This window comes from Pholis gunnellus (genome assembly GCF_910591455.1).
Source record: "Pholis gunnellus genome assembly, chromosome: 10".
Classification (NCBI taxonomy): Eukaryota; Metazoa; Chordata; class Actinopteri; order Perciformes; family Pholidae; genus Pholis; species Pholis gunnellus.
Genome location: NC_136537.1, coordinates 10,117,123 through 10,141,568, shown reverse-complemented (window position 1 = coordinate 10,141,568; position 24,446 = coordinate 10,117,123). Strand labels below are relative to the sequence as shown.

Below are 24,446 nucleotides of genomic sequence, written 5' to 3'. Positions count from 1 at the left end.
GAGGGAGAGTTGTGGACGGATAGCGGCTTTGGAGAAATACAGTACAGTAAATATATATATATATATATATATACATTATAATAATTGCGGCGGGGAGCGAGGCGGCACTTTATTTACCACACCTGTGATGCGTTGTTCTGAGCAACGAAGACGCACGACCGGGATGCTGATGGCCACGGTACGGCAGGAGGATATGTGTTGAGGAAAGGACTTGGGCGTTGTGAACAAGGCGTTAAGTGCTACAGAGGACACTCTCCGGACCTTTTTTTTAAAAGCCCAGCGTGCCGGTGTTTTTGCTCCCTGTCTTTTTGCAACTTGGGTTGATTAAAAGAAGAAGAATAAAGCACGAAGATGCCCTCACTTCTGGGCCCCTTTGTCCGCAGCGGGTTCAGCGCTACGCTCCTTGTGCTCGGGCTCGTCTTCACCTGCACTGGTGAGTTTCTGTCGCCTCTTATCATTTACGCCTTTGTGTTTTTGAATTATGCTGTTACACATTTGTGTGTGTGTGTGTGTGTGTTGGGGGGTGGCACAGTGTGTACGTTACGTTGCAGAAAAAAAAGGCTGCACGCGACAAGTTTTGCTTGCGGTTTTTTTTTTTTTTTTTTCCGCCGACATGTGGCCGCGCGTGACAGACGGAGCACGTTGTCGGCTGGCGGTTTTGTTCTGCGATCTGCTAGCACTACTACCACTCATCAATTAGCCTGCACCTCCAAGGCTACCATCAGAGAGAGAGAGAGAGAGCGTGTCGCCTCGCACATGTCAACCAAGGTTAAACAACTTGGAAGCGAAAGCATTGTCCACCCTTCTAGTGTTGCGTATATGTGTTTATTCGCTGGCATACAACATGTATTTCACCCCCACCGTCAGTGACTGTGAAGGAAGTTCCAGCTACACCTCCTTGAAAGGATCCAAACCTGCGCTTTAACGGGCGCGTGAACAATAAAATGCGGTGCTCCTTTTCATATGTCACATAAACAACCTTCACTACAGTTTGTTTTGTTTGCGAGTCTAGCGCCAGTAAAATAAGAATATCCCGGTTGTTATTAAATCTGTGAGCTGTGTGTAGGGCGGACTGAACAAACCTGTATTCATCCGTCTCACCGGGTGCTCTGCTGGCTGCAAACTAGAGGATCATTGGACTTTCTCTCCGGGCAGGACTCGTTCCTGCTGTATTTGCAGAATGGTGACAGCTTTACGGAGTTGGCGGACGAGCTTCTCGCGCCGATGAGTTACGTGTTATGATGTAGCCTCTTGGCCAGACACTCCCGGTCGCATGCAAATGTGCTCAGATGCACAAAACAACCAGCAGCAGCAGCAGTGGGGCTGAAGTTTTCCTCAGCAGCTACAAAATCAGCCCTTTTGTGTGTGAGAGAGAGAGAGAGAGAGACAGAGTCTATAATGCAATTTCAGATTTTCTTTCTACTCATTTCAAAGATCAAATATGCTCATAACTCTAGTCGGCTATTTATCAACAATACTTGCCTGAATGCCAGTGAAATTCTAAGGACCACCCTGATGCTGGCCGGTGACCCTGAACATCACAGGTCACTGCACTCCTGCACAATCGAGCCAGTCGAATCAATGTTGTGATCAATGCAATCAGTTGCCACGTTGCTCATAATGCACCATTTCACCTTTTGACTATTTCTTTAAAACACTTTTCTTTACTCTCTCTCTCTCTCTCTCTCTCTCTCTCTCTCACTGATGCTAAATATCATCCTCACAGTGCTGCACAGCTGGAAGCAGCTGGTGAGTAGTATCCCCCAAAACAGGAGAATTTCACACATCGTTTGCCCGCACGCTTGTTTCCGAACTGTTAACCTTGCTTTGGACAGAAGGCAAACATGTTAAAGTTGGTGTAGTTGTGTCTCTTGCTTCGGGGCAGCGAGATGATGAATTAAGAGGGCTTTTCTCTTGCATTAATTAGGGTATAATTATGAATATATTAGGATTAAATAAACAGTCATGCTCTAGGGGCCTCATGTATCAAGCTAAGTAAGTGGCAGTGCGTTGGTATTTACAAGTCATTTTTATGATGCACGTTGAAACCGATACTTTTAGATCGGGTCGCTGGGTTATATGGGCGGCGTGGCGGTTCAGAAGGCGTTGTTGCCTCACAGCAGAAAGTTGCTCGGTGCCTTTTGTTCTTACCGTATTCATATGGGTTTCCTTTGGGTGCTCTGGTTTCCTCCCACAGTCAAAAGACCAGCTTCATGCCAGGACTCCCATAGATTTGATACCGTTTGCCCGTTTCTTTGTTCGCTCATGTGCTGGACCGGAGCTCTGTCCAGGGTGTTTCCCTGCCTTTCACCCGATGCATGCTGGGATGGGCTCCCAGCCCTTCCCAGCGACCCTAAATAGCAACGACCCAGTTCATAAAATAGATGAACGCAGGGATATGGGTGAAATGGGTTTTATTCTCTTCTAAGGCACACCCCTCTCTCACACATCAGGTCAGTACAAGCATCCCTAAGAGCGATACCATCACAGCTTACAGGCCTCTTTCATAGGACAGCGTGAGCTCCACAAATGGATCGGAAAAGGTAATTTTGGTCGCCACTTCTTTCGACACCAGGGCCGGGACAGTCTCAGCTGAGATCAGTCGAAACTATCCTCCTGTGGAGAGGCAAAGCGCTGACTCTGCAATTGTCAGTATCAAAAGCCGACTTGTCTTTTTCTTTTTTTTTTTTTTGCAGGGAAACATAACTCAGTCAGTAATAAAGGTAAGCCTGTCAATCTAGATTTGAGCTAGCCGAGCACTTTCCCTTTCGCTGTGTTGTGAGTGATCTGACGGGCCGTACAGAGGCGGACGGTATGCTTTCAGCCTCAGGAACAAAGAACTGTACTGCTTTGTGTGTGTGTGTGCACCACTTGATGTTTTCAGCATGCTAATTGCGTGTGTCAGAGAGAGAGAGAGAGATAGAGAGAGGGTGTTCCCACAAGGATTTGCATGCATGCATTTCTGCTGCATGTGTGAGGTGTGTGCCTGCAGATTACTCCGTCTCCTGTTGCTGCTGCTGTTTCCCATTTATTTAAACTTGCCTGTTAGTCAGTTGTTAGTCCCTTCTTACTTAAAAAATAATAATCAAAAAGCCAGCTATCCATGCGGAGAGAATAAATCCTGGATTTTTCTTTGTTGTCCCCCCTCTGCCCATTGAGAGCGTTGCCAAGCGATCGTTGTGTGGTTCATCGAGGGAGCTTGGGATTTGGTATCGGGTACCATCCCTACTTGTGTGAACAGTCCCCTCCGAGCAATTTCCACGAGGTGTAAACCTTGCGATGATGCAAGGAGATGGCCATTAAATGACGACAAGCAGAAACCTATTGCATAATGGAGTGATTTGCGAGTTTGCATTTATTTGTACAGTAATATGAGATTCTTTTTGCCAGAAGTCTCTCATCATTCTAATGTGAATCATCCCGGAGTTGTCTTTGTGGCAGCCAGTTTTGTCTCTCCTCATTGACTCACTAAAGAATGCGATAAGGAGAGCGAAAGCTGAAATTAACATAATTTATTGGGGGAAATTGCCTTCTGGTCAAAGGAATTTAAAACCACTTCGTTTCTGTCCCATTGCTAATGCATGGCAAATGATTGCCACGTATTTGCGGGGGATATAGTCTTTCACAGGGAAGTAATAATTCACTACCAGAAAGAGTTTTTCTTCCCTCTAGTCATGGGAGATGAATTCAAATGATACAGACAATGGGAAGACTTGTGCACTAGGGGAGGGAACTTTTATATATATTTATTTATTTTTCTCAACTGCTTATGCTCACTCAGTGAATTAGCATGATGTACAAATGCGGAATATATCATGCAAGGAGGTAATTACACTTCAGGGGGGGGGGGGGGACGTAGAGGAAATATTGAAATGGTTTCACTCCTCAGGAGTTCAAATGCTCGTTATGTATTTTAGGCTGCTTACAGAATTTGAATTGGACAATGTGACAATGAAAAAGACATTTGCAGGACAGAGCTGATCACATGCATTGCTTTTTTTAAAATTCACTTCCCATCATGTTCATTTTTCTGAAAGTAAGAAAACAGACACATTTGAAGGAATCGCCTTCCCGTCCAAGTCTCGCAAAATGTAATTTCTTCAGTTTGAGTTCCCGTGATTAATGGAGGCAAAGATAATAGTTCAGCATAAATGAGTACGAGGTAAACAGTGCATGTCAGCGCAGGTCAGCGTTGAACAATGGAGGAGCACGCTCCATGTGGTGACAAATGCCCAGGTGCCTTATCTTTCAGAAGGCTACGTCCCTGCGCTTCTCATTTGCAAATGGCAGTCTTAGGGAGCAAAAGGAAGGACACAGGCGCTGCCGAGGACACGTGGAGGATGAACCTTGCAGAGGGGAGGAGTTAGGTGTTATTTTCTGCAGTCTGTGCAGAGGCCCTGCGAAGGCACTACGTCTCTGTCAAACTCTGCCCTTTTGTTTCAATTACCCCATTTCTATGATTCAGGTCTATGTGAGAGCGCTTAGGGGTTGAAGCTGGGCCGTCTCCCGTAGTGGAAATAGTGACTACGGCTGCACCGTAGTCACTATTTGTGCTTTCCTATAGAGGCAGCAGAAAATGTACCTTTCACCTGTGGTGTGGGATGAGATTACTCGATGTTTCAATGGTAGCTCTCGTTTGTGGGATTTTAATGCGGCGTAACGATTCGTTCTGATGGATACAGAGAGTCGCCATCTTAGTTACCTGTAATGCTCATACAGGCACACGTGAATATACCACACCTGTTGCAAATAGTTAACATTAAATAATAGTCGGAAAATAGATAAGAGCATACATACAAAGCAAATACAACAATACTATCATAAGAGTAGCAGGGCTTCATCAGGAAACAAATTGAGAGGGAGATTTTTTTTTACCTTCATTTCGAGAATAAATAAAAAATGTGAAGATTAGGGTCGAACTTTCAGTATTCATACCAGACGTGAAAAAGACATTGGGGGAGGAAGCAATTCTTTCTTTTTTTCTTCTTTTTTGGGTTTTTGACAAAAAAACAATACATCTTGAGAATAAAGTTGAAATACCATTTCTAGATTAAAGACAAGATGTCGAGAATAAGTAACTTTTGAGAATGAATCAAGCTGCTAGTGTTCACGCATATTCAGACATTTTGACTTTGTTCTAGACATTTCAAATGTATTGTCCCTCATCTTTTCCCTTATGCCTATGCTTTATTTCATACATACAAGTTTATATTTTCCTCTGTGTCTTCTTTATGTAGTATATATTAGTATCTATGTATCTTTGATATATTATCAGTGTATAATGCTTAATTTAGTCTATTTGCAACAGGTCTGTTTTGTCACAGGTACTTGTATATAATCTGCTACATATTTCTGTGATCCAGCACCCATCCTATTGGGTACTGGGATGTGTGTGTGTCTTTTTTTTTTATTATTTCAATGGGAACCTGGACCATAATTCCTGGAAGTCCACCACAGTGTCTGACACAGTATCAGCTGTGGGGAGATTGCCCTCAATCTCTACTGTTGTGTTTCTGTCGCTGCTAACCATCCTGTGCCGACGCAAGCTTGTTGAGCTGAGCACTGAGTCTTTTCTCCGGAGGATCTAATCGAATGTTCTTTTTCCTCCGTCATCTCTCTTTCCCTTTCCCTTTCATGGAGAGAGAGAGAGAGAGAGAGTGAGAGAGAGAGAACATGCAATGCCGACCTTGATCCTTGGATGTGTTCTCTTGCTGGGAACAGATTTCACCTCAGCAAAGAACATGGGACATGTGAAGGTTGATGTCATGGAAGTCAATCCCGGTAGAATAGACGCTACTGCTGGCGAAAGGCACGGTGTTGTAGTTTCTTTCCCCAGAATCTCTTGGCCATGAGTTCCTTCCTTTATGTTAACCAGGAGACGGATATGGCGGCCAGTTTGGCATGTGTGCAAGCCTTGGAGGCGGTATTTGTGGTGTTGGTTTCTTTGCTATAATGTTTGTTTTTATTATACATGATGTGCTGTCTGGCTGCTCACTTTGTACAGTGAGAATAGGGGTGTGTTAGAAGACGTTTCCAGACTCCTTCCTGTTCTCCTCGTGATCGATACTCTTCTCCAAATGGTTAATTGGCCATCAGTCACTGTCAGTGGAAGCGCTTAGAAACCCAGAGGTGTCCTGGTGCAGCTCATAATAAGAGAGTGTCCAGTCCTCTGGGTCCTCTCCTGGCCTTTACTTCAGGCCGGGTGGTGGCTGGGGAAAGCGGATCTGAATGCAATATGGAGCGCCATAGATTAATAGTTCCTTAGTCAGGCCACCAGGGAGCGATGTGAAAGCCACTTCCACTTCATCAGACGGTGGACTGGATGGACCGTCTGCAGAGCATGCGGTGGGAAAGGAACTCTGAAACGGTGTGAAGGTCATGTGACGTGAACTGGCATTTTGTGGATTTTATCAGTTGAATGTCATCATTTTTTTGGGATCATTTAAAATCTAAGGTGACATTTTCTTGTAATATTAAGGAGAGATGATCTCGCAAAGGCAATTTCTCAGCAGCTTGTAGTCTAAAGTTAGAAGATAATGAAACTTTTCGTCTGCTACTTCAACCTTGAAGAGAAAACACACCTCCAATCAGATGAATGGCTCATTGTTATGCTCACCCCTATTTAGCATGGCATGGAAAAGACATAATTAGAAATCACCTAAGGCTACCCAGGCAGGCCTGCTGGCGCCTGATTGGCAAGGGTATCCGGGGGAGGTCTGGCTCAGCCTGAGCCCGAATTTGTCATCTTGAAGTGATTCTGTTGACGAGACAGGAGGCACGGTGACCTTTCCTAATTATGTGTATGTGTCCAGGCACTGAAGCCTTAGGCAAGCAATTCAACTGAGTCAACAGAGCGCTGACTCTCCGAGCACATTCAGGCCCAGGCAGCACGTTGTGCGATGTAAGGTTAGAATATGCTGGGCTTGTTAATAATTCAGTATTGATACAACATTACTAATGTCATCTGTGTCACCTTTTTCTCAAAGATGTGTAAAGAAACAAACTGAACGATGAGGTCAGATAAGGTGCCTCATTTCTCTCGCCTTTCTCCATCTTACACCACTAAAGCCATTCTGACATTATGCTTATGCAAGTTGATTCATTCATCATGCACCCTAAATGTGTAGCAGCGAGAGAACAGCCTCTCTGATCTATGTAGGTCCCTCCGTTATTGTTTTTCCCAAACAAACCATTTCCCGATGTGAAATGAGGTCTGAACATTACGGATTCAAAGCTTAAAGCTAAGCAGCAGATTTTCTTGGCAAGGCCATCAGGAACACCAGGCTCACGGAAAAAACGCATTCAAGTCCTTACTCCAATAGAATTAATCGTGACGGTACAGCCACCATCGAGGCTAGATGCTCCCTTTTTATTTTGTACAGCGCACCTTGCACTTGATTATGGCTTCCGTGAATTTAAATGTCCACTGACAATGCGTTCATGCTGAATCAAAGTGTGTTTTCTGCGGTTTCTTGTCACCAGTGCTCGCATCTCAAAGGATGAGTACAAAGCTGCTGTGCTTTGGCATTGATGTGCAATCCTGTGTTTCAGGCAGAATTAATATTGATGGTAGAAGGAGCTGTATTTACCATTCAGAGCATAGCATCAAACAACTACTTGCTGTGTAAAGATATAGTGGAGTAATGTCTACCTGAGCAGAGCATGAAGTCACTCTCCCTCTGTGTGTGTGTGTGTGTGTGTGTGTGTGTTGCTTCTACTTCCTTTGTTGACATTGCCGGGCCGGCCGTGCTCTTAGTGCATGTGAGCGTGCCCCACGGGATAGCTCACATGCACTGCTTTCATACGGCGGTTGTGGCTGATAATGCCGTCCCGACCGATGGCACCAACCCTCCGGTTCCCCCTCAGGTAAACACTTTTAGCTCCATCAGCGCTTTTGCCTTAGTTTACACTGTAAGCGCCGTTAACACCGTTCGCACCGTTAGCACCGTTAGCTACGTCGACATGTTGAGAACAATCAAAATGCTTCCATTCGTGGATCTTGCACCTTTAAGTGATATTAGAGAAATGGACTCCTGGGAGCTAAAAACAGTTTATTATAATCATGTTAAGTCATGACTAGTGTATTCTATTTACAATAGCGCCTCAATGCCATGCTGCCACAAATATTGAAGCTGAACGCAGTAAGGGAATATTTGAACTCCTTACTGGATTGTGTTTCTGATATTCTTTTGTTGTCTGCTTTGGTGCACATATGTTGTTTTGCGTTCTCTGTTATTTGGGAACATATTGTGAATGTATGTCCAATCTGTAAATCAAAAAAACAATGTTGAATATGTAGTCGTATCCCAGACCTGTTCCATCATAGCGTTCCATGCCCAATACTAAGAGGACACTCGAGATCCATTTAAAGAATGAATTCCTGTTTGTTCCTGTTTATTATAGAATCTTCTACCATACGACCCCCGTAAACAGGCAAAGTTCTGTTCCCCCTTGTGGTTTTCAGCGGGCTACGTCTGTATGTAATTGGACCACTGTTAGCACTATTTACTGTATCATTAGACGCTCATATTGGATTTGTTCATTTAAGAGCTGGCAGGCAACGATATCCAATATGTACTGTTCTCTTGGAGAGAACATCTTGCCGTAATCCCCTTTTAAAAACTGACAGTGGTGAATGTTTGATCAAGCCTACAGGAGTAACTTGTGAACCAACTGTTGAAATTAAAAATGTGTTGAAATAAAGTGCTGCTGGGTGAATTGCTGGCATGCCCTCTGTGTTTTCTAGTGTCTACATGTGAGTATGTGATGCTGTAGCAGTGTAGCAACATTTTCTGATAAATCAACACTGGATGTATTAACCAAACCACTCGCACTGATCTTTGCTTGAGCTTTGCTGTGCACTTATTTAAGTATTACTGTATATTGGCATTTCATCAACTGTTATCCCCCCCGTGAGTTCCAATTTATTCAGTATTTCAACTGCATCTCACGGTTTTCAGCAGCTGATGGAGTTTGCTCAGTTGTCATATTTGGATGGGTGATTTGAACCTTGTCTCTATTCAAGGGTGGTCTTTGGAGCCGGATGTGAATATTTATTGTTATCTTCTGTATAATTTCCAGAAGGCAGTGTTGTAACTGCCAGCATACAGTCTGATCTCATGCCAATAGCAGATAGATCGCGCTGCTCATTAGGAAAGACATTCACATGTTCACAAAGTGTCTAACCTTTGCGTGTATTTATTTTTTTAATTAAGCTTCAGTCATGTATACGGCATGTTTATACCTTTCATTAGTGCACGACAAGTCTTGGTTTAAGTCTGCTGGGTACAGTCAATTGACGGATATACACTGACATCAGCAAGACATTTGGTGTGGGTGGATAGAAGATATATTGCAGTGTTCAAGCGTCCTCTGTCAAAAAGACAGCATGATGTCACCACACTGTAGTGCTTCCACTCTCCACCGGCCAAGCAGATGCTACTTTAGCGTAATGGGACACTCAATAATGTGTATTTGCTGGTATGCTCATAGACTTGAAAGTGCTTTTACAGATTATTGATTGTAATTTTGCCGTTGCTTCTTTTGGGAGTTGGCACTGTTCAACTCATTCATTGAAAACAACAAAGCTCAGTTCAATTTGTTCATTCAATTAATTTGTCTAACATGCGGTTGGGGCGGGCAGACATCTGGTGACCAATAAACAAGAATATAAGGAGTTATTTGTTTGATGTGGCTGTCATTTAATGAATGTGAGTTGGTGTCCAATTTCGAGCGGTGATTGAATGTACCCCGGCCTCTGACCGAGCGCAGTTCATACCATATTGTTAACGGCTCCTCTAATGACTTCATTCCTCCTTTTATTTCTGAGTCGCTGTAGCACATTTTTACTCCCAATTTCCGAACATCTCATCACTCATAAACTGAAGACACTACAGAGGATTCTTCATCTCAATTATTCCAGATTTGACAAACTAATTGGAGATGAAAAGTCAATTGGGATGAAACCGGTATAACTCAGTGAATAATTATCTGTTGGATTAAAGGGCTCGTGGCTTTGGTTTTGAATGTCCTCATAAAGTGGCCTACTGATTTATATCAAACGTGTGTGATGTTTGCAGCGTGTCCGGGCGTACGCACATGAACCAGTCCTGTGGGGATCACAGAGTCGTCCCAAGAGTGGTCGCCAATGACGCCAACCGTCTATCTCCACTTGATCTGATGTTGTTTTCAATCATGAATACTGAGCAGCGTTGTAAGTCACTCTGGATGAGAGTGTCTGCCAAATGTTGTAATTGTGATGAGAATAGCCAATGGAGTTTACAGTGAGGTGGAGCGGACTGGGTCTGGCTATTTCGCTCTACAGCTGTGTTGATCGGTGTCAGGATGTGAAATCTGTGCCCCTGATGTTCGTGACATGTCAAGAGTCAGCAGTATAGTTTTTCCATTTTATCAGATGTAGCTACATGAGACTCTGCCCTCGCTTATAAATATGTAATTTATAACTGACAGACAGTCTGGAGTTTGAGTTTCAGAGTTTCAATTTCAAAGGTCCTCTATTGTGTCCCCAGTTGTACTGTAATCAAACAGGGAAACATCAGCCTTTTATCGTCGGAAAACCAAATTCTATTATTGCCAAAATCCCCTCTTGTGATCTGATTGGTCAAAATGCGTTAATTGTCACCCTTTAGAGTTAATGTAACTGTTAATTCTAATTAATTCTGTTCATTTAGAATCTGTCTAGATTATTATCAGGAATATTCTTGCAGGATCTTGCAGAGGTTTTTTGGGGCGTGCTCCTCTGCTCCGGCCTGCGTGGCACCAGTGGCCTCCACTGGCTGGTGAGGGAGGGCCGCGTCCCCTTAATCTCTACCAGACATGACAACTTTATAAAGGCACATTAATTCATAATGAGCCAGCTCTCTCTCTGGAGGGTTTGGGGGCGTTCTTTTTTTAGTGGGAAGCACTATGTCCGACTTGCATTGGGCTGCGCCCTCCTGAGGGTCAGAGGAAGGTGATCCCTCTTCTTCTCTCTATATAAGCGTCTAATGAGGAAAGGGAACTAATAAATAACAGCAAAAGGGAAATAAAGTTAAAGAGGGAGGGCAGAAAGGGAAGTGTTTTTTTTCCTTTTCTCTTCATTAATTAGGTTTTTCCGAACAACCGTTCTAGCATCCCCCCCTTCTTTTATTATATTTACTTTTTAGCATACAGTATCAATGCGTCCACAGCTGTTCTTACCTGTATCAGACATCACTACATATCAGCCTGATTGTTACTTAAACCACCGTAATAGTTGGTGTTGTTGATACCCTGAATGTATGGGCAACCCATATATATATATATATACTGTATATACATGTAATATTTCACTGATATAGTACATATATACAATATGTCTTGCCATGTGTGTGCTTGTGTGTTGTGGTCACTATAGAAAGAAGACTTATGTGTGACCTTTTTTCCCCCATTGTTGCTGCTGTTCCTCAGTTAGAATCTCAAGTGTGTTATGAATCATTTTAATTTTTTATCTTTCACAAGTTCCCACAGCCAGACTTCAGACCACGTCCCTGAATCACCCCCGTAATGTGTGATGGAAGTGCCATTGTTGCGAGATTGGACAGTCTGTACTTAGCTATTTAAAGTCATATTTCTGGTGTTTAAATTACCCGACTGAACACTTGGACAGATTGGTTTCAGGCTGAATCATCACAAAGCCAAATGCAATTTGGCTTATTTTCTAATTTCTTGGTCTGCAACATACACTGCATATGGCTTTGCTCTGCCATTTTCACTAAAGTAATGATTCAATAATAACTTTTCTGGCAGAGTCAGATTGTTGTTGAGAATGTCACTGCAAAACTTTTTCTCCCTTTGATGATTTTTTTTTTTAAACGTATTTTCCTGCAGAAATGTTTAACTGAAATCCTAAGCTTTTACTCACAAGAGAACAGTAATCATTTTAAGATAATTTGCCGCACTCCAAAAAAAAAGTATTTCATCATTGTGCACTCTGCTGCAAAAGTCTTCAAGTCCCTGTCCAGATTTGAAAGAGAGGATTTGTCCCACTCCGCTTTCAAAGGATCAAGATAAAACTGTGAAACAAACCAGTCCCATGTGTAAAAAAGAAAAAGGACTTCCTTACTTGGATAACATTGCTAAGATTTCACAAAGGCGCTTTTCCCTTGCCTCGGCAGCCTTCAGCTTTCCTTTTATCAGGCTTGTCTTACCTTTCACATTACATTTTGTGAATCAACAGCATACCTCGGCTCTCCTCACTCATTAGAAGCCGTCGGTAGATCATTTGGAAATACGGTTTTCATCTGCTCCTCCGTGTCAGACCCATCCCTGTAAAACTATGACTCAGACTTCAAATAGTAAAAACACATTTCCAGCAGTCAGCTAAGTAGCACTCTTTGGTTTAGATTAATTTGTCGACTTTCCTTTTCCAGCACAAACCTCGAGCATTATCTCTGCCCATCCTCTGTAACGGGCTGCCATTTTGTGTTAAGCCAGCACTGATGCATAGAGCCTCCACAGCCTGGTGGAAATTGCCAGCGCCTAAAGCAAACAGTTGGACCCGAGGTCCCACAAGTGTGAAGCAGCCAAGTAAACCCATTAACTGCCTATAGAGTGGTTTGTGGTCTTGTCTCCACATGACGTTCTCCACAAATGAACCAGAAGCTGATTTACTTTGTTTGTTTGGCTGTATTAAATAGCCACCGACGAGTCAACACTTCACTCACTCTGTGTCTGCTAGTGGAGGAAATACAATGTGTTCACGTTATGTAACGATACGAGACAGATGTAGCAGTTGTACTTAATTTATAGTGGAAGCAATGTGATGTGTATTACACAGTAATGCTGGTAAATCACAGCATAAGCATTTCGCTTGGGAGATATAATTTGACATGTCTGCAGCTTTTCATTTTGGGGCACCGAGGCATGATACTTTCTTACTCCGCGCTCAACGCACGATATGCCCAACTGTACAAGTTATTTGAATCGCCAGAAGGTGTTTGATTTGTGCTGAGTGTGAGTTATCAGCTCCAAACAGGCCATGTAGCTTCCCCCTTCTTATCGTCCGAGGCAGCCGCTCGCAGAATTTCTGCATGTTTTTGAGCTCAGCCCTAAATGTGATGACAACAGTCATGAACGGAACACAAAGACAAAAAAAAAAAATAAAAACTGCCACTTGCAGCAAAATGAGAGCCTCTCGCCTAATTTTTTGTGTCGGATTCTCCCGCAGTATGTTTGACAAGAAGGGCTGGCAGCTTCGCGCAGTGGCACAACTCGGGCTGTCGTGGGTGCCGCCCCCGACCCCTGTCACACAATTAGCTTTCTGCTTTTCAGATAGCTAGAACAAAGGTGAACTCCGGGAGCCGCGGCCGTGTTCACTCAGGGCGGAGGGGGTGTGTGTGACACTCAGGATGACTCCGGGCCACTTTTCTTGACCGGAGGAGTCGTTGGCTGTCACTAAACATCACTGTCTCCCTCCCCACTAATGGCATCTCCAGATTGTGCCACGAGGAACAAAGGCTGGTTTGTTTGAGATACCGAGGAAAAAATAGAGCGACCCCCATTTGGGCTGCAGGCTGTGGTTTTGTGACAGGGGCTGCAAACCTATAGAAGTGTCATGACAGATATGAACCAAGGAACAATTATAGGGCCATGTGCTTGGAGCTAAGCTGGCAGTGCCTTCAACAAAAAGGAGAGAAATGTGTCGAATAAATAGCACAGCTAATTTGTGCTTACACACACACACACACATGTACACACACATGTACACACGTACATACACACGTGTGACTGTAATTTTTCAATTTGTTAGGCTGTTAAATCTATTAGAATTAAGCAACAATAAGGGGGAAATCAAATGTTGGTGTGTTATGCTTCCCCCTTTCTCTGTATTGTTTTATTCATGAGGTTATATTCAAAAGGTGAGCGTGTTAACAAAACCAAACCGTATGCAGAATAACAACTAAATGAAATGTTATGAAGAATAATTTGTAATTTTCCTGTGGCTATGGAAATAACTAAATTCAATTGACTGAGCTGAATATTTTTTCCTGATCATCACTCGCTTCTGAATTAATTTTTATTATATGCAAATTAGCATTATCCTGCCAGTAATCAATCTAAAATGGGACTTTTTTCCCGTATTTCTGCCAACAGTAAGAATGCGAGTTAAACAGCAGGAGCGTATTGACTTGATCGTCATTCAATCTTAGTTTCTGTCACAGAGTCACTGGGAGGCAAACGAAATGTGTTTAATAACAGATAGAGAATATCTCTCTGCTGTGGGCACTAAACACTTTAAGACGGTGATGAAGCATTAAGTACATTTTCATACTACAGTTGCTAATTATGAATCCGTTCACTACAAGCAGCTTTTTGTTGTCTTGGTGGTCCCTTCTTCTTTGCTAGCAGTCCTCATACCAAGAATCCTCATTGGCTGTTGGATCCACAGCTAATTGGATTAAAAGACGAGCTCATTTGCCAAAAAATGTTTTATTACTTTTCATTCTCATTATTTTAAACGGCACATATAGCCCCAAACTACCAGCAGAAAAGTGATACGCAGTAATGCACCGTTTCAGCTGTCGAACTTGAGTTCCACTGCCTTTGGTAAACAGTTTTTGTTCAAGGTTGACACATGAAACAAAGCGTGGTCTCTGGTGTCCCTCTGTGATAGACGCCAGTTCCTTTTTTTTTCTTTTAATTTTGAGCGGTAATCTTATTTTTTCTACATTGTTAATTCAAGTGTTGGGGAATTTTGTGTGCCGAGTCAGAATGTTGAATGTGCCATGTTTCTGCAAAGCGTTGCAGGAGTTCAACACTTGGCATCGACGTTGTCACACTAAATCTCCGTCTCCATGACACTTGGAGTCAAAACACGGGCCTGGAAATGCAAGCTCTCCCAGTGTCAAGAAATAGTTCTCTGTTCTGGGCTCAAGCTGCTAATGTTTCTGACAGAATTAAAAGTGATTTGCTCGCTGAATTATATTACATTTAAAAAAAAAAGAAAAGCACAGCAGGTATTTAGAACCCCAAGATTTGACCTGTTTTTTTATTCGGTTTTCAAAGGCAGAGCAGTATTATCCCTTCACCCTCCCTATTTCCTAGGTCACAGCTTGTATGTTCGTCCATGTGTCTAAGTTTCCCCACGAAAGCTGCAGAGTCCCACAGGTTTAGCTGTAATACCCCGGTTAATTCCCCCTGCATGTCGGGTTATTGCCATCAAAGCTCCTGTGTCAGTTTATCCCCAATTCTGGCTTATTCTTTCATTTTCTCTGATGGCTCTATTGCTCTGTGTCACCATGAATGCCCCACCCATCAACACACACGCACACACACACACACACGGATACAAACACAAGCAGATATACACGTATAACAGTGTCTGTTCATGTGGATCATTTCAGCTCTCATCAACAATCGTCCATTTATTGTTCTGTCACGGCTTTGAGTCTCATTCAGTCGTTGAGTAAAGATGCAAATACATCTACCAAGAGAAGAAAGTTAGAATTCCTCTCTGTGTTTCTCAGTTCACGATATGTTTCTAGAAACAGAATTGTTCACACAGTCCCCACCCACACACCCACACATCTTGTTATTCACCACGAACAGTTGGTCGCGCAGCGGTAGAAGTTTGAGGTTTCCGAGTTAAAAATTTCACCCCAGTTGGCAGAGTTTGTTTTGGAGTTTGAGGGTTTAAATAGCAACCGATGCTCGGTTAACATGTCGTTTATCATTTCCACAGTGAAATGATAAACGAGATGAACACACTGAAGAAATGTAGGAACCAATACATATTAATTCATACAATACATGTCAGCTTAAATATACATGGTGCCTCAATGTCATTATTGTACAAAAGAAGCTAAGTCTTCAATTTTCCTTAGTGACAGTTCTATACATAAATAATGAAAGTGGCGTTTGTAACCTCAAACCACCCTTCTATATAAACGCCACCCGCTGATAACAGAAGGGAGCAGGCCTCACTGATATGACTTCATTAAAAAAAAAAAACTTGACCCCCGAGATGCCGGGTTGATCCATTTCTCTAAGTCCCTTTACTTCGCCAGAGGACGCCGATCCCGACCACAGATTGTGGCCGTGCTATCTCCCTATCTTTAATTTAGAAATGCAGGAGGAAGATGGTTATCCACTCCTGTCTGTCGTGTCACTTCATGCATGTTCGCTCTGCAGAAGCCTCCTTAGGGACCCACATCGCTGGCTTTGTTGCAGTACTTTTAAAATAGTTTTCATTGTCTGTATTCTTTCCCTAACGACCACCGATAGAGGATGTCAGAGGTCCTCTGTAAAGATTTCCATCTTTATGCTTCTGAGGGAGGGAGAACTAAACAAGTGAACTGCTCTAGTATAGTTCAGTGCACTGCCATGTGCAGTGCTGTTTTGAAATGAGCTTTCCTCTGAGAGCTGTATGTTTGCATTGCAGCAAAGAAAAAGGGTGAACACACAGGGGCAGCCAGGAGCAGCTCCCCTGTAGCTGCCTCTTGATCAGGGACGCTTCTGCAGGGGTGATGGCATATCAAAGCAGAGCCGGTCTAACTGGGCCTTCCCTGCCTCTAGTTATGTAGGTGGATAACGGGGGGGGACGTTAACTTGAAATGCTGTTGGTCACAGCAAAAAACGCATTTCACCACATATTTGACATCCGCTGGAAATCCCCTTTTTTTAATGGAATAGCACACACTGTACCCATTATCTTATCAAGTCTGGACTGCAATTGTTTCATAGCTTGAGTCAATTATACGCTACATCACAAGCTCGATTGGCCAGTTTATTCCTTGAATGGGATAATCCGTGGGCTGATTAATGCCGTTTTAAAAACATCTTGGTGTTTGTGGTTTTGCAGAAGGCTCTGTTTGTAGCCAAAGGCGATGCAGAGCTTTGCCCGTCATGATGGAGCATTGACGACGACGTCTCCAGGGGCTTCGTGTTTGCTCTTTACATCTGCCTTCCACACAATTGAAAGGCAGAGAAAACAGTGCAATTTGTCTAAAAGGAAGCGACTCCGATCGATAGAATTTTCATTACAGTTATGTTTTCATACTGCAGTGGAGGCCGTGGGTGCGGAGCTCTGATGAATGATACATTAACGTTCCCATCCCCTCTCCCTCCCGTGTCAGCCCTCGCCTCCTGAGTCCTGTCACTGCGATGATGCGGGAGCGCCGGGATGAGTTTGTGCACCGGGACCTGAATCTCCTGAATGCCACGTCCCCAGTCAACAGCTGTCAGTTTTGTCATTGTAGATTTCAAGCGGTGTCGTGGCTTTGCAGAGGTGGGGTGGGGGGGGTGGGGATACCAGAAGCCGTGATCTTTCTGAGAGCTGCACTTTATTGAATTATCCATCACTCTGTAGTCCCACTTCCAGAGGTGGAGTTAAAGTAAGCAGCTTACGGCCCTGAGAAATACGTGACCTCAGTCCAGCAAGGAATGTTGAGTTCTCTTGGCAGTGAAGTTCCTCTTCATTATGCACTTTGTAAGCTAAGCTTTGTACGAGACGGCCAGAAGAGTGCGGACACTCCTGTCCACATTTGTTTGTGCACTTCTCCACTTGGTGCTGGTGGTGATGATACACCTCTAAGCCGGTTGGCCCAACCACCAATAAACACTTGATAAGAAGAAGAAGTAGAGACAGAAGCGGCACGGCACCACGTTACACGCTGCCGCATCTGTTTTTTTGGCTCACCTCTTTCGTCTGCTTCAAATCCAAAATGCTGCCATACTGCCGCAGTTTTAGTTTTAGTCACACACACACACACACACACACACACACACACACACACACACACACACCTCCCACCTCTACTGCCATGTTGCCGGCTTCGGTTCCGCTGTAAATTGTGCACGGCCTCCGTTAGTCCATTTATAAACAAACATAATATTATGTTCATCACGTTGTCATATCGCTTATTACTAATCCAATACAAATCACCGTGACGCCGTCGGCACAGGTTGCTGATGTAGGCTACTTTTGAATGTGCCAGAACGTGTCGTAAGAGAAATGCTGTATCAGACGGTTTGCATGAATTCAAACACTGAAGTGTGGCAACAGTCTGCCTCCCCACTTGTGCGTCTACATCGCTTTGTACAGTAAAGCATGTGGGCACATACAGGGACTTGGTGGTGCGTTCAGGTGTACCTCGTAAACTCAGAGAACCTCGAGCTGTTGTTGTAAAGTACCCTCATAGCATCTACTGTCGTGAATCTTAGTTTGTTTCTAGCTGACTGGTGAAATAAGTTGCTGTTATTACATATAAAATACATCATTTTAATGTCACCAAATGGCCTTAGAGAATAAAATAGCTTTTTAAAGAAGTATTTGAAAATGTAAATGAATAAAAACCAATGATCTCTTGATTTATTTTTGTTCTAATGAAGACTCGAAATGTTTGAATTGAAAATCAAATTGAATCGTGACCTTAGACTTGAAAATCAAATTGTGACATGTATATGGGTTATGATTCGAGTTTGAATTGAGTTCAGCGAGGCCCTTTTCTGTTTTGTGACAATGCCTCCGTGCACAAAGCGAGATTATATAATAAGTTTGAGCATCAGTGTCAATAGCCGACCTTGCTAGTGCTCTTGTGGCTGAATGGGAGCAAATCCCTGAATTAATTCCTGAAATATTGATCAGATTGTGAAATACTGCACATGTAATGTTCTGATTTTTTGCCCATACAGTATTTCTTCTATTACGGGGGGGGGGGGGACAGGCTCAGGCATGTCCCACTTTATTCTAGTTGGGTCCTCACTCATCACCCACAGCCCGTTTGCTAACTACGACATCATCACATTAACATCAGCGTGTACTGTCTCTGCCGCAGCGGGCAGGTCTTCAAACGAGACACCGGAGAGGACGCTGTGGTGACTCGCACACCACACAGGAAATGCTGATCAGCCCCCACGACAGCAGGAGGTGTAGGTGTAGACCGCGACAGCCCCGTCTCTAAATCCAATAAACCTCGCTGTGATACAGCTGTGACAGGTCAGCCAGATAATGCAACACAGAGTGCAAAACAAACCGGGTGCCTATTGCTCTCATTATGCCCTTGGCAATCCCAAAAACAAATGACCACAGGACTACAGGTGCAACCGATTCACTCTCCTGGCATATAGTCATTTACATTATCATCATTCATCACGCGCGGCGTGGCAGCCTAATATATTGGTTAGTGTTTGGTCTGGGTATTATGTATGCACATCTCAAAACAAGGGGATGTTGCACTCACTCTCGCATCTCCAGTTTATGGACCGCCACACTGGTTTTGTTGCCGTCGCGCAAGCAGCAGCTGTGAAAAAGTGTGCGGCTTAGAGAGTTTGCTGTTTCCTCCTCCTGCTCTTGCTGCTGTGCATCTGTGCACCACTTGTGTTTTAGGTCTAATTGTAATATATTATTATTCCTCTGCAGCTGTATGTGTTTAGTTGTGCAGCCAGTGATTACGATGAAGCTTTGAACTTGTGCTGTTATGACTTGTGCAAAGTACAATCTGAAGTGGACTAATTAGGTTGTATTTTTACACAAAACAGTGGGCGGACATGATTGACCAATGCTCATGAAAAATGTATTTTATCTGTGCTCGTCCACGAGCCTGCCCTACTAAAACTCACGGCTGTGAGTTAATCATGAAGACAGAAATCTTTGAATTACAAGAAATGTGCAGAACTGCTGGGATCCGAGATTCAATACTGGGAACCTGCTTTGGTTCTCATTGTTGATTTCGGACCCACTGAGCTGCTCTACGTTACTGGTTGTCCTGGTAATCCTCAACATGTACTGTATAGTTGTAAAGCTGGTTCATGCTTCCTCAGTGTGTCAATCTGAAGCAGGATTCAGTAACATGTTACATCAAATTGATGGAATCTAGATGTTGGTAAACTCCAACAAGCCAAAAAAAAGATAAAGTGGAGACAAATATTAACCACACCCATTTGTGCTCTTGTTAAATGGTTATTTCTCAACACTTAGAAGAACTGTAATCTGGTTTAACACTTTTCTCACTCCGGTTTCCTGTGTGTTTTTTTGTACAACAAATCCTGACGACAGCAGTGTTTTGCGTCCATCCTTGAATGGAGCTGTTCAGGTCATCTCGTGGTCTGGATGCAGTGAAACCTGCTGCCAGTAGTTGAACATCTGCTGACAGGAGTGGATGGTAACAGAAACAGGACATTTTCCTCTGTAATGCTTTTTTTCACATTACACTAAAGTGATTCCTTTTGAGGCAATCAGTTACGCCTTACATGTCATATCTTCAACCAGCTCTCGTTTTCCAGTGATTCATCAAAAAGGAGGAGGAGTGCTTAGAGAGTGTTGTGATCCACCGGTGTCTTCTGAATGGAATCCTGCTCTGATGGGTTGTAGTCCAGAAGTGATGGACAGTTCTGTTGCAGCAATCTTTCATTTCTTCCTTCATCTAAAGACAGGTGAGGCAGGAAGCTGATGGAAACGCACTTTTTTTTTTTCATTACCGTCTCCCGGTGCAGTTTCCCTGTCTCGGCTCATTGCTGCTACGCCATGAACCCAGCCGCCTACAGATCCGAGTCGTTTAGTTCATAAGCTCTCGCAGCTTTTGCCCTTTTCTTGACATCATTTCTCAAATAGTTTGATGAATCCTAAACTTTTATCCTTTTTTGTTGTTGTTGTTTCTTCCCATTAACCTCCACATAGCACTGATGATGAAGGAGTTTCTCTCTCCCTACCACTACAAACACACACACACACACACTCACAGTGGTCCTGGTGAATTCTGAAAGCAACAATGGCCTGCTGCGGAAGAGATTACAGCTGAAGTACAGTATGCTAGCATCTAATCTGTGATGATTTATGATTTGGGTTTATTTTCCCCATTGAAGTCCGCTTCTCTTATCGAGGTGGTTCGAGAGTAAAAACGGGCCTGTTGTTTTTCTGATAAGCCTAACTTCTACATTTCCTTTTTATTGTCCTCATCACTTATTTATTTACCTTTTTATTGTGGCGACTTATGTCCTCACCAGAGGTAAATGGCAATGAGAGACATAACCACATCTACAAGGATCCGGAGCGTAACTCATTTCAGAGGGGTTAAAGGGTCGCTTTTGCTTTTCCACCACAATCTTATCAGCGGCCCTGCGACTGTTTTTTTCTTTTGACCTTATTTGAATTCTGAGATAAGCATCCCTCCAGCAAAATTGGACCAAATTAGCCTTTTTATCTGGTGTGTTTTAAGGAAATGCTTTGTCACCGTGCCGTCCTGCTGCACACACACGCGCGTACAATGTAGATGAGCTCAGCTGCTGGATGGTCTGATTTTGCCCAAATTCGTTTTTAGTGGCTGTCGATGCTTATTCAGGTCACACACGTGAACTGACCTCAGTCTGAACGCCTCTAAATGCTTTATCACATCTAACCGAGAGACACCAACAAAATGTGTTTGGGATGAAAGGGATTCTCACACATTACAATGTGAAAACAAACAGAAGGATTTGTTGAGAAGTGTGTAAAAGCTTAGTACACTCTGGCATTACATTATCTCATTTATCCAAATCTGTGAGGAATTTGTTTTTTCCTTGGCTGCATGAAATATTCAGAGGCTTGAAATGTATTGAAATCATGAGCTGATGCTCAGTCGGAATGACTTACAGCACATATTTAAATTCTCTTAGATGCACAAATAGGGGATTTGATAGCAATTATGCACATAATCAGGATATGTGTTGACATTGCCATTTCTCATTATCAGAGTTGTGATCAGTATATCACTTTAGATTAGTTGAGTTTCTAGGACTAGTACATCTTTTTCACATAACATTTATCTCCACTCTTTCATGGCAATAATTAAGATGGTGGCGTTTGGAATTTGAAATAATTATCTTATGTTTTATATCATTTTAAGAGACAAATTTGGTTTAAAATCAAAGGTTTTCATGGAAATTCAGGTTATACAACAAGTAAGTTTCCACAAATACTGAAATCATTAGTCAATTATGAGAAAATTACAGCAAGAACGTAACAACTACTTCAGTAAATGATTAAATCATTTTTCTACCAGAAAAACAAACAACCATGTCAATATTGAACCAAACCATTCAACAATTTCTTGGAACAATAATGGCAACTTGTTTCCCCCTGTCATTAGTCATGTTTATTTCGAGTTGCAAAAACTCTAAAGTGCCATATAATGATGGTAAAGTACATGTATTTTTCTTTTAAAGATATTTTGAATGGAATATGACATCACTCCACTGGCAGCAGGGCCGCCGACGCTGACGCGAGACGAGCGCGAGGCGAGCCGCCACCTTGTGCCGAGCACTTTCCCAGTTATCTAGTGCTGAGGCATGGAATGAGCAGATAAAACAATTCTAAAGGGGAAATGATTCTGTCCGTAATCAGATTTATTTACGCAGCCCACTGAGGAAGATTGATGTCTTATCTGTGGCTGCGGATTTCAATTCTCTATGCTGCGATGCAGATAAACAATCAGACGGCTGTCTCCAGAGGTTGTTTTAATTGTCTGTGTGTGTGTGTGTGTGTGTGTGTGTGTGTGTGTGTGTGCGCGTGGGTGTGTGTGCGCGCGTGCCTATTAGCGTGTTTTGTCTATCAGCATGTTCTTGACAACCGAGACAGTGATGTTTCAGAATAAAGTCGCCGCCTCTGTCTCCGCGCCTTCCTCCATGACTATTTTTCATGGCTGTTTAAATGCCAGACATATGCTCTCACATCTTTTTGACTTGCGATTGAAAAGTGGAGCTCAGGCAGAGATCAAACCGCCGCTGTTGCTCCACCGTCTTGCTGGGAGACATGTTTCCTCCTTTTCCTGCGAGTGTGAAAGGTGTAAGCCACCATTTTGACTGGGCCGCATGTGTCGAAAATTCCGGAGCTCGTGCGCCTGTTTGGTTGAAGCAAAACGTTAAGATGTTTCTCCTACACAGTGACAAAGTGATCCGCTAATACGGTTTGTCAGTGAACAACGGTGGAACACAGTTTATCTGTTCACTAAGGGATGAGGAACTCATTACTTGTATGTAGGCCTATTATTCATGCTGCACATTATGTTAATGACTTAGTATGCCGGGGATATGGACTATTTTAGTGTTTTTACTATCCTCTGTTAATGTGGTATATGGATACTCCGATTCAGGGTAGTTTCCGCTATATTTGATGGCAGTGGCTGCAGTGTGTTGCATTGGGACTTACTATGTTCTATTGGGAATTAGGAGGGGAGAGCTCTCCACATCTTAAAATAGGCCAGTCAGGGAAGGCGTGGACGCAAAAACACTTGGCATCACCTGCACAGGCTGCTGCTCAGACTCCACAACAAATTGCACAAGCACATGTTTTTTCCTTTCTCTCACTCAAAGCAAGTGTTGATAGACAGCACTCACATTTTCCCCTGGAATAAAAGATTGTGTTCCTTGTTATTAAGTTGAATCCTTATTCCTGAGGAAGAAGCTACGGCAGAGCGGTAAGCGAGATCTGAGGAAGATTGCTCCCTCCCTTCCCCACTTAGACAGCTCCTCTTATTATCTCCTGAAATGGCAAGGTTACAGTCTCTACAGGTGCAGAGGAAGGCGCGCGCGTTAGCTTTTTATCTTTAAACCAGTCAACCTTAACAGAGAAGCACAGCCACTGAAGTCTCATAAGACTCTGCGAGGAATAAACATTCTCTTATGTGCAAGTTTTGCAATGCAGCGTGGTCTACATAGGCGGGGGACATGGGAGAATGTTGAAATACTGTACATTAGGTATGTTTAATGGACCTGGAGAAATTCTGGGAAAAAACAACCTTGGTTACCTCTGGCATTAATATAAAATTTATGAGAAGGGTTTAGGCCGATCTCCTGCAGAGCCTTGAGAAGACATTGCTTTGTCAGTCAGCACACGTTTAGCATAAATCTCTCACTTTTTCTGCAGCCACCTTGTATCTCCCAGCATTCAGTCTTTCCTGCTGCTGTACTGCGGTTGGCTTGTCACCATTTTCTTTTCTGTTGAGGTTCTAGCAGCATGTTGTCCTCCAGCTGTCTTTTTATCTATTGGAATAAGTCTTTTGTTTTTGTAAATGATATTGTAAAGGACTACTGCGGAGAAAATAGGATTTTCATGCATCTTGTCTGGATTGACATTTTAATAATAAATTGCAATCTGTGATATTATTATCCTCGTGTCGGTGTTTATAACAGTAACAGCTAAGTGCATGAGACATTATGCTGTCATTCAGTTTGAACCCTTTTGTTAGAGTCCTGCTTACCCTTTACCTACTACACTGCACGTGATTATTGTCATCTATTTTCACAATACTCCATTTGATGTGGATTTGTTCACTTACATCCTTAAAATTAGCTTTCATTATATTAAGGCTTCTTCCTTTTTCCTTTGGCCACTTATCATCAGTGACGCGTCGGAACTTATTGATTGCACCCCATTTGCATTCAGATGAAGGCGGTAATGAATTGAGCCATTTCCCTTACAATAGTACAATAGT

At 43.1% G+C, this 24,446-nt stretch overlaps 1 protein-coding gene across 1 annotated transcript in view; it reads left to right on the top strand.

Annotated features, from left to right (window-relative positions):
- Positions 1-351: 351 nt before the first annotated feature.
- unc5a (unc-5 netrin receptor A) overlaps positions 352-24,446 on the top strand; it is a gene marked incomplete at both ends in the record, with an annotated part of 114,882 nt that continues 90,787 nt past the window's right edge. Inside the window, one exon of the mRNA XM_079168111.1 lies at positions 352-433. Coding sequence (XP_079024237.1) covers positions 352-433 — 82 coding nt within the window. The remainder of the gene's footprint in view (positions 434-24,446) is intronic.